The 11,528-nt window shown below is 34.3% G+C and overlaps 1 protein-coding gene across 1 annotated transcript; it reads right to left on the reverse strand.

Annotated features, from left to right (window-relative positions):
* Window positions 1-2,267: 2,267 nt before the first annotated feature.
* Window positions 2,268-5,249, reverse strand: LOC127106697 (abscisic acid 8'-hydroxylase 4). The gene is made up of 9 exons (XM_051044008.1): window positions 4,905-5,249; window positions 4,480-4,804; window positions 4,151-4,300; window positions 3,822-4,070; window positions 3,637-3,726; window positions 3,289-3,367; window positions 2,990-3,096; window positions 2,746-2,864; window positions 2,268-2,616 (listed from the first exon to the last, which is right to left on the reverse strand). Exons 1-9 carry the CDS (start codon window positions 5,198-5,200, stop codon window positions 2,523-2,525), a joined length of 1,509 nt encoding a protein of 502 aa, XP_050899965.1. The 5' UTR covers window positions 5,201-5,249; the 3' UTR covers window positions 2,268-2,522.
* Between the last annotated feature and the right edge of the window lie 6,279 nt (window positions 5,250-11,528).

Consider the following 11,528-nt stretch of genomic DNA (forward strand, 5'->3'; position numbering starts at 1 on the left):
TTCATGATAAGGTGAAGCATATGCGATAATCTATTTGTCGAGTTATATTAAATTATTTTATTAAATATCGGGTCGGGAAAGTAGGGTGTTACATAGTGGTATCAGAGCAGTTCGGTCCATCCGACCAGGTTTTATGACGTTATTTATTCCCTAGTATGTAACATGTGTGTGAACACTATCGATGCTCGTTTTTATTTCCTAAATGCTTGCCAGTAGGAGCGGGGTTGAAATAAGTGGGGGAGGAGCTTCTGCTTCTATGAGGTGTTTGAGGTGTAGAGGATTGGTTTAGTGTGTTGTTGATTCCATGAGTGCCTGTGTTGTTGAGGTTGTGTTGTTTCTCGAACCCGAAGAGAGTACAAATTTGAGATTCATGTCCATTGGTTAAGTTGGGATGTCTTTGAGGGAGGATGATCAGGTGCTCGCGATGTTCGCTTCTGTGAGAGTGGAGAACAATGTGGAAACTAATGATATGTCGGTAGTGTATGAATTTCCTGATGTTTTTCCTGAAGATATTTGTGATTTTCCTCCGAAACGTGAAGTTGATTTCGCAATAGATTTAGTACCTGATACTAGATCTGTTTCGATGACTCCATATAGAATGTTTGCATCAGAGTTGGGAGATTTGAAGAAACAGTTAGAAGATCTACTTGAGAAGAAGTTTGTTAAACACAGTGTTTCGCTGTGGGGAACGCCGATGTTATTGGTGAAGAAGAAAGATCGTAGCATGAGGTTGTGTTTTGATTATTGAGAGCTGAATAAGTTCAAGATTAAGAACAAGTATCATCTTTCGAGAATTGATGACCTTGTGGATCAATTGGTAGGTGCTTGTGTTTTCATCAAGATTGATTTTAGATAAGATTATCATCAGATTCGAGTGAAGACTGAAGATATTTTGAAGACTGCTTTTAGAACTCAATATGGTCATTACGAGTATTCATTGATGTCGTTCGGTGTGTCTAATGCGCCATGTGTATTCATGGTGTATATGAATATAATCTTTCATCCTTACTTGGATCAATTTGTGGTTGTGTTCATCGAAGATATTTTGGTGTATCCTAAGACAAATGAAGAGCATACAAAACATTTGAGAGTTGTGCTACAGACTTTGGAAGAGAATAAGTTATATGTGAAGCTGTCCAAGTGTCAGTTCTGGTTGAGTGAAGTGAGTTTCCTTGGTCATGTGATTTCTAATGCGGATATAGTGGTCGATCCATTTAAGATAGACACAATGTTGCAGAGGGAGACTTTGAAGTTTGTTACAGAAATCAGAAGTTTTCTGGATTTGGTTGGTTACTATAGAATGTTTATAGAAGGTCTTTCAAAGTTAGTTTTGTCTTTGACTCAGTTGACTCGGAAGGGTCAAGCCTATGTCTGAGATGTTCAGTGTGAAGAGAGTTTTCCAAAACTCAAAAGGAAATTAACGTCGACACCAGTTTTGATCTTGCCAAGTCCAAGTGAATCTTTTGTGGTATATTGTGATGCTTCGAAAATGAGTTTATGTGGCGTGCTTATGCAGAATGGTCAGGTTGTGTCTTATGCTTCGAGACAACTGAAGTTGCATTAGAGGAATTATCCTACCCGTGATTTGGAGTTAGCGACTATGGTGTTTGTGTTGAAGGTTTGGAGACATTATTTGTTTAGTTCTAGATTTGAAGTTTTCAGCGATCACAAGAGTTAGAAATATTTGTTCAGTCAAAAGGAGCTAAACATGAGGCAAAAGAGATGAATTGAATTTCGGAAGGATTATGATTTCAGTTTGAGTTACCATCTAGATAAAGTCAATGTTGTGACATATACTTAGAATTTATGAAAGTGGGTCGTTTAATTAGTTTAACCATCGATCGTGTGTAGCAACCGAAATAATATATTATAATTAAAAAATTATAATTAAAAGATGGCGCGACTTTAATTTATATCTCTATTATTTGTTGAATGAGATAAAAAATTGTTATAAAATAATTATTTATAGTAATATTTGAAAAATGTAAATTAGAGTGTGTTATGCTGGTGCAATTCACCAATATTAAGAAGTCAATTACTTTTTATGCAAGTAAATTGTTATGTTAGTTAGGTTAGTTTCAAAAATTTGTCCTATTGGTAATCAATTCACATCAATGATTATTTTGATTTATTACTCAATAATAATGCATTTGGATCTCATCATAGTACACTTTAGTGAAGCTCTATTATTCTTTTCCAATCCTCTAAACGTTATATTTTCTCCCTCTTTATTCGTTTCAGTTGATCAGATTAAATAAATGTGCAGGTGTTTCAACAAATTTTATTGAATAAGTCACATACTATTAAATAATAAAACATAATTTTTCTTTTAGAAATAAGATTAGACAAATTACTATCACAAGCTATCAATGGTGCTAACAAGCTTGCTACCCTTTACAATAACCTAGGCATGATGTTAAGTTAGGAAGGACCATACATAAATTATCTCAAAATTACATGAATGATTAATAAAGGATAATATATTAATTTGTTGTCAATAATCTAGCTAAACTTCCTTGAGTTTATTGATCTCTCAAAAATCTTGTTGGTAGACCATGCATTGGGATTGGGAATGGACTATATTGAACTCCACTTTCATGTCCTTCAACCTCCCACCTACAAATTACCAAATAAATTGAACACAATTGAATCATCACAACACTTTGGATATGATCATGACATATACTAGTATTGCTTTTTTAATTATAGTGGATAATATCAAACTTGGTGAAGTTGAAATTTCACCTAAATTTTGTTACTAGATGGTGAATTAATATCAACATATTCAACTTGGCTAACTCATTTCCTGGACAAGAGTGCACTCCATTACCAAATGGCATAAATGTATTGGGCTTTGGAGAAACCTACAGCCATCCAGAATCCAAATTAACATGTCTTCAAAGTCAAGTGAAAAATAAATAGAGATTTGTTTATTAATTATTAATTTGATCAAGTAGTAGAAAAGTCATTAAATATTAGCATAGTATACCTCAAATCTCGATGGGTCAAAACTCTGAGGATTAATGTAGAATTCTGGATTATGGTGGATGTTTCTGAACAGTGGCATTACTTTCCAACCCTTTGGTATTAAATATCCTTAATAGTTGCATGAAAGAACATTTTAGAAATTAATCATGTAGGAAATAGTAAAAGCTTTTGAAAATGAAACTTCACACACACACATATACATATATATATATATATATATATATATATATATATATATATATATATATATATATATATATATGTATATAAATAAAAGATTATAGTGTCTGAAATTGCTACCTTTGTATACTACATCAACCACAGCTTCCCTAAAAGTAAATGAGATTATACTTGCCATCCTTAGACTTTCCAATATGACCTACAATATAACAAGATTTTGATAAGAAATATATTCATGAAATTGCTTTCAACATAACACTAATGGGCATGAAACATAGATATCAAAAACATGACATCGATACTGAAATTGACTCATCAACAGTGATGATACTGATACATCAGCATTCATAATAATTTGAAAAAGTAAATTAATTATATGTAATCAAGTGTCAATGTCAGTTTCATGCGAACACTGAAACATATTTTTTCAAAAGTGTTGGTGCTAGAGATAATTAATATATAACCTACCCTATGTGTAAGTGGCATATTTCTTGTTTGATTCCAACTCAATGGGATCTTCCCTCCTTCATTGGCTTCATATATTGACATTTGCTCTGCCTACAATAATACAATACAGTTTAATCAGTGGATTCATTAATTAATAAGTATTATGAGAGAACAATTTAATTAAGAGGACCAATAAGAACTATTACTTTTACTGCTTCAAGAAGTTTCTGATCATCATGAAGGTACTTGAGAATCCATGTTAGAACACTTGCTGTAGTATCTTGAGCTGCAAATAGTACTCCAATTACATTATCAGCTATTTCCTCATCAGTTAATATTTCTCCCTTTTCATCTTTGTAGTTTAGCAAGTGGCTTAATAGATTCTTCTCAATCAATTTCTGCTCCTTTCTCTTGCATATTATCTCACTTATAATCTCTTGGATTCTTTGCCTCGCCTAAGCAACAAAATATTGATTAGACAGAGAAAATCTTGTTATATAAATGACATATTGCAGTATATAACTATATATGTTACCAAAAGAGCTTTGGAGTATGCAGTTCCAGGTATCCTAGTTGGAAAAGAATTGTAGCCTTTCTCTATAATGCTGTAATTCTCCTTAAGCTGTTCTCTATAATTGTTTTCCAAGTTACCAAAGACGGAGAGGATTCCGATATTGAAAGAAAACTGTCAAGAATCAACCAAACCAAACAATGATGATGACAAATGAAAGCAAAATTCAACACTATACAATAAATTAAAGTACTCTTCCGTCTCTTTCCGCAGGCAGTAAACTAATGCTTCCCGAAAGAGACGGAAGTAGTATGAAATAAGACAATATTGCTGTATATTAAAAAAACTCCAACCTTTTTCATTTCATGGAAAGCATTAATGACTTGTCCAATAGAAACCCAAGATTCCAAGGATGAAATGACTTGTGTTTCAATATCCGGGATGAGTTTCTTGATTGATTCAGGAGAAAGAGAGGTTTGAACAAGTTTCCGAATGCGAGTGTGATAATCTCCTTGATGGAAGAACAATGCACAAGAACCAATAAGCTTCTCTTTGCTTTTGGGATAGGTAGGTTTGAACAAGTGAGAATGAGTCACCAACACAAATCTTGCAGCCTCGGGACTTGCTAGCATCACACATGGACATCCTAGTATATGTGTTTTGAATATTTCTCCATATCTGATTATCATCATTCAATTATGTCAGTACTATATATATGCATGTATCCATCAAGTTTGAGGTTACATGAAATAATAAATTAAGAAACAAAATAAAGAACCTTTTTTGTTTAGAAGCAAAGAAGACATTAGGGTGTTGAGAATAGAGTTGAAGAGTTTGTCCTATGTAAGGCCAACCCATTGAACCTGGGGGAAGCTTAGGCTTAATCTTGGATATGAATTTGTGTTTATTCAAGTGTCTCTTTAAGAATGGATAAGAGATCAAAAGGGTTGAGAGAAAGAAGAAGATGTTGACTAAAATAGCAAAAAACGCCATAAGGTTGAAATCAATGAATGATGAATGAGCCATTTGTGTTGAGGTTGGTTTATATATATATATAGTGGAAGAAGCTAGCATATAGCTAAGAGATGATTTGATACTATTGTGTACAGTTTGGGTTTGAGTTACTATTTTAAAGGGAGGCATATAGGACGAATTATCTGGTCGGTAGTCGGTACTACGTAGAGTTTTCTATGCCATTCTTTTCACCTCTCTCTCTCTCTCTAACAGTGTTAGTTGACAAATATAAGATACATCCAAGAGAGGATAGAAGCGTAATGTTGACATTTGTAAACATAAATAAATTAATGATGATAAAGAAATTGGCAAAGAAGATTCTAGATTAGTTATGTATTGGTTTTTTTAGATTATCATTGAGGAAATGTGAGTAATTTATGTAACATCTAACAAAATTAGTCACGTGAATAAATTTATAAGTGGAGTGAATATCAGTTTGTGGATGATTTTCATTGGTTTGTTAGATAAATTACCACAATTCTTCAATGATAATTTAAGTCTCGTTCGCGTGAATATATAGCTTGGATTGTGTATTTGCGGTAAGTATAATAACGGATAGGGAATGCCAGCGAGTGTTTTTGGGATACTCCTTAAAAGATTTGCGTATTTTTAAGAGAATAAAAGTATCTGTTTTTTTTAAATGTGTGTATTCAATGCATTGAAAATATAAATAATTAATAATTTTAAAGAATCGTGTGTATTCAATGAATTAATCTATAATATTTTTTTTATTTGAAATTCTTAACCAATTCTTCAAGGACACTATGATATCGTTTGACGGAGTTTTTCGATTGTAAAAATTAGTTTTAAATTAAAGTTGAAAACAAGAGCTTTGTAAATAAAGTTAAAATTGTTTGATAATATTAATATTTTTTCAACTTTGAAAATAATTTTAAACAAAAATTGTTTTATATATATATATATATATATATATATATATATATATATATATGGATGAACTAATGTTCAAGTAAATGTTCTTCATTTCAACTATTTTAATAGAAGCTCCTTAAATTATAATTTTACTCTTAATAGAAAAGTCACTTTTTTTATAAGGATCATTTTCTAAATATTGTTTGACCCTACTTCTCCTTTAAAGTGGAAGATAAGTCAACAAAAATTTGGGCCAAACGGTACCATACATAAGAGGGATTTTGACTTTTGATTTGTGAAAAAATGAACGTCCTCCTCAATTGTATGGCTAGGGTATTTATAGATCTTCTTCCTTGGCTCAAGAATTCAAAGTTTTATATTCTTCCTGATTATTATTGGCTTTGAAATAGAACCTTATAGACTCCTCTATTAGAATACACTATGGGCGTTCCAGTACCACCTCATTTTTCCTTTCTTTTAGGTTTGACGCGTCATCCACTGATAAGGTTAACAAGTGACGGGGCTTCCTTGTCATATGGGGAGCTGAATATGACTAGCAAATCAACTAGCACTTGAAACTTTATACTCCTATTTAGGAGGAAGTATATGTCATTCTATGATCTCTTAACAAACCATGACACCATTCTTCCCACCAAGTTTTGTTTATTCAATATGTGAAAAATGGGATAGTTTATCTTCATCATAACTATGTGCCATTGGGTGTATGACATTAGTTTCCTCGTTATCACTATCACATATGTTACTCTTTCAATCTTTTGGTATCTCAACTTTGCACTTTTGACTGCCTTGCTAACGAAAAAGATCAATTTCTCACTTCTTTCTCTTTCAAGGACGAGCACAAATACCATTGCTCTATTGGTACTCACAAATATAGGAACAATGGCGTACTCTTTGTCAGGCTGGTTAAAACTGGGGGAGTCGCCAAAAAATTCCTCAGTTTTTAGAAGGATTCATCGCACTCTTTGGTCTATTTAAATTTATATTTCTTCTTTGGGAGGAAAAGAAATCAAAACTTTTATCTCCAACACACGAAAGGAAGCGAAAGCATGTGGCCACACATCTTGTCAACTATTGGACTTCCTTTGTTATGGTTGGGTTGCTCCTATCAATGATGGCTTGACACTTGTCCAGATTAGCTTCTATCCTTTTCATGGTCAGCATGAATCCTAAGAATCTTCCTGCTAGGAATCCGGATGAATACTTGATGTATATCCTTGGATGAATCCTAAGAATCTTTCTGCTAGAAAGTTCATCTTAACCATAAGTAGGTGCCCTTGGATGTATGGCCTTAATATCCTCGTCATCACTATCGCTAATGTTAGTCTTTCAATCTTTTGGTATCTCAACTTCGCACTTTTGACTGCCTTGCTGACGAAATAGACCGATTTCTCACTTCTTTCTCTTTCTTGGAAGAGCAAAAATCTCGTCGCTCTGTTGGTACTCACAAATACAAGAGCAATGACGCACTCTTTGTCAGGCTGGTTAAAACTGCAGGAGTTGCCAAAAAAATCCTCAGTTTTGAGAAGGATTCATCGCACTCTTTGGTCCATTTAAATTTATTTTTCTTCTTTGGGTGGAAAAGAAATGGAAAGTTTTATCTCCAACACATGAAAGGAAGCGAAAGAGTGTGGCCACACGTCTTGTCAGCTATTGGACTTCCTTTGCTATGGTTGGGTTGCTCCTACCAATGTTGTCCCGACACTTGTCAAGATTAACTTCTATCTTTCTTATGGTTAGCATGAATCATAAGAATCTTCCTGCTAGGAAGCCGAATTAACACTTGATAAAGCTCAAACACATGTTATACTTCCTGGCCTAATTCAAGATGTCTTCATGATCACTGTAGTGGTTTCCCTCCTTTAGGGTTTTTACGGTATGTCGTCTATATATACCTCGAGATTCCATCCTATCTGATTTGAAAAGACATCATCCATCAACCTCTGATAGGTGATGACTGAATTCTTCAAGCCGAAGGGAATGAATTCTTAGTAGTAATTATAATTCTTGAACATGAAAGCAGTTTTTGGCCCGTCCAGGGAATCCATCTTAATCTGGTTATACCTGAAGTATGCGTTTAGGAAGTTCAAGGTCTTATATCCTAATGATTTGTCAATAATCTATCAATATTTGGTAACAGATAAGGATATTTAGTGTAATCCCCGTGGAGGTTTGTGAAGTCCACACATCCTCCATTTTTTTATGCTTTTTAACTAATACCACGTTGTCCATCTAGCTGGGATATTTAATCTCTATAATGAACTCGACTTCCTTTAACTTCTTACTTCTTCATCACGAAACACCCTTTTTTTCTCGCCCAACTTACACTTCCTATGAATTATTGGCTGGATTGAGGCGTTGAGGCAAAGGTAATGGCATACGACTTTAGCCTCAATAATTGGCATGTTTAAGGGGGGCATGCGATTAAAATCATGTTTTTCTAGAGCAAGGCGACTATCTCATTCTCTTCGCCTTTTGTAAGGTAAGTGTCTATCTTTGTATTTTTGAAGTCAATCAGCCCTAGCCGAACCTCTTTCAGATATTTTTTGAGGATTATTCTTTACCCTATATACTCTGCTTTCAGGTCTAGGTCAATAAAGTCCACTATGTGGAAGTCTAGATTTGGCACAACATAGGCAGGATTTATGGCCCTCTTTATTCACAAATTGCCTTCATATCATTTTCAAACTATCCCTTAATCTCCCTATATAACTCCTATCCTCACATTCTCCAAAGGGTACTTTATAGGATTGTAGATAGTTGATAATGCGACCTTTAGAATGTTGAAACTAGGTCACTTGATGATGATCTTGTACGATGATTTTTCTTTTTCCTGGTGTTAAGTGAAGTGCACAACCACATGTTTCCCACAATGATTCAAGATTTCCATGTCGCGAAATGGTGATGTGTAATGGATTATACGTTGTTGTTGAGATGGATTAGGACCCCCAACACCTTGCTCATTTATGACTCTGGACTTTTTCTTTGTGTTGGTTTCTTCTTATTTTATGTAGCACTCAACATGTGCCATAATCTCTGCCAAGGAAATAGCAAGGCTTTCAGACCATTCTGAAATGATTCTAAAAACATTTCTTTATTAGAATGGACCACATTGATGGTCGTGTCGTTAAACATGGCGAGATATTCCCTCAAGGATTCAGAATGTCCCCAACGAACGTCGAACAAGGTAGTTGTTGAGACCTTTTGATGTTTAATCACAGAGATCTGATGAATCTGTCTCCTCGAGAGATCCTAGTAGTTAGTTTCCAAGAATCTAGGTAGGTTCATATACCACCTTAACTATGTTTCCTTGAACGTACCAGATAGGAGCTTACACTTCAAGGATTGGTGGCGCCTATTATTGTTATCTGAGTGTTGATGGCACTAATGTGCTCATATGGGTCTCTCTTTCTGTGGAAGGCTATTAGGGACGGTAGCTTGATGATTTCTAGCATGGGTGCCTCTCATATTTTATCATACAGTGGATAGGGATGTTGTTGTTGGTTATCCTTGTATCAGTGTTGTTGGATATGCAAAGAGTTATCTTGTAAAGATTCTTTGGCACTTCATAACTCTTCCATGGAAGCTTGCATGTATGATATGGCTGCTCGATCGCCGTTGTTGTTGTTGTTGTTGGTGGTGCTTTGTATCACTATTGTGGAAGGGTTATTATAGAAACTAATTTTTAAATAAGAATGCAATCTGGATTAGTTTAATTAGGCCCTGTAGTGGATGTCAATTGTACACACGGTAAGTACAATATAAGATAGCCTTCCTATGATGAAATGTGAATGAGGGATTTTGAGTTTTTATTTGTGAAATAGTGAATGTCCTTCTCATGCCATATGGTTAGATTATTTATAGATCTGGTTGTTTTCCTTAGTGGTTTCTAAAAGGGCTTGTTTACATGTCTATATGCTCGACCACACATCTTTTAGCCTTAACTAGATCCTAAGAGTAATTGGAATGAGACACCCCCTTAAGGGAGTGCAGTTATCCCATTAGACTCGTGATGACGTTTACTATCTCCTCAATATGTGGCTTGACGCATTTTTTTGTGATCCATGGTTGAGACATAATGTGTTGGACTAAGAGACCCATGATTGAGATGCATTGGGATGAGCCAGACGAGATCACTTGAATAATCTATGATCCCTCCCTTTTGTGACCAAGCTCTTTCCACATCATTCTCGGATTATATAACTCGTGTAACGACCTCTTTGAGGTAAATGCAAAGTTATTCTAGTTTATATTTGATGAATTAACTTCAAAACTTATTAAAAATGAGATTAAAAGGGGGGGGGGAGAGAGAGGGAGAGAGAGAGAGAGAGAGAGAGAGAGAGAGAGAGAGAGAGAATTAGGGTTTTCATTTATTTGAATAAATAGGTTGATGTAGTGTATAACTAATAAGAGTATGGCACAATTCACGTCAGAAAGAACAAGTGACCATGTGAGTGATAAAACACTTTGTACATAAGGTGATGCAATTACACATATGTGTTATATCTGGTGAAAAATGTGCTTTTCAGGAAGCAACAAGTGGTTTATAGTGAACTTTGACGTAATATTTTGTTCAAGTGTGCTTTGGACTATGCAAATGTGCATAAGAAAATATTTCGGGTTTTTTGGATTTCATCAATTGCTTTTTAATCTTTCATGTTCATTAGACATCATAGTGTATATGACTAGTTCACATGTACAAGGAAGGTCATGAGTTGTCCTAACAATGTAATGACAACTACACTTATCAATACTAACATATTTCACGTGGTCAAGCTTATTTTCAATATGCAAAAATACATTCCAAGAAACATAGTCATGCAAGTGGTTGAAAAATCTAACATGTGTCAATGTTCTCTTTGAAATATACTTCTTTTGAATGAAAATTTTATGTTATTATGTTGTAGTTTCATAATGCTAAAAGCAACCTAAAAACTACTACATATGTCCCTTTCTTATCTTGCAAGATAAAATATCTTCATTATAATCATTTCCTCTTTCTTCTAGTGGTACAGGGGTTAAGCATGCCAATTTTGAGGAAAAGGAAACTAGGAAACTTTACTTGCTTTTGTGTTTGTTCTCAGATTTGATTGTTTCCCATCTTCAATATATGGATCATACTCATATTTTGAGCGAGGCTATAGTCGAAGTTATTCGAACAATGAAAAAGATCCTTAGATTCTTTAAACTAGCCTCAGAAGTACAAATGAACTTCACTAAGACTAGTCTTATAAGGGTCAATGTATTTGGAGATTTCCTAGGGATGATTTAAGGTTTCTTCAATTTCAAGTTTAGGACTCTCAATTTGAAGTATTTGGGTCTTCATGTGGTATAACACTCATTTTGAGACTATGTGGGAGTCTCTGATCTCCTTTATTTTCAATAGGCTTAATTCTTTTGTGCAATAGATATGCCAATCTATGAGGGAGGGTGTGTTGGAGTAAGCCTGAATAGTTAATCTATATTGGTTGTATTTTCTTTTATATCATCATTACTT

Source organism: Lathyrus oleraceus, chromosome 7 (genome assembly GCF_024323335.1).
Source record: "Lathyrus oleraceus cultivar Zhongwan6 chromosome 7, CAAS_Psat_ZW6_1.0, whole genome shotgun sequence".
NCBI classification, from domain to species: Eukaryota; Viridiplantae; Streptophyta; class Magnoliopsida; order Fabales; family Fabaceae; genus Lathyrus; species Lathyrus oleraceus.

Excerpts from the sequence above, each read along its gene's own strand:
- LOC127106697 (XM_051044008.1), bottom strand. The coding sequence starts at position 5,200 with ATGCTAGCTTCTTCCACTATATATATATATAAACCAACCTCAACACAA. Across the intron at positions 3,727-3,821 it reads AACTTCTTGAAGCAGTAAAA|GCAGAGCAAATGTCAATATA; the intron begins GTAATAGTTCTT and ends GTATTATTGTAG. Across the intron at positions 2,865-2,989 it reads TTGACCCATCGAGATTTGAG|GTTTCTCCAAAGCCCAATAC; the intron begins GTATACTATGCT and ends GGATGGCTGTAG.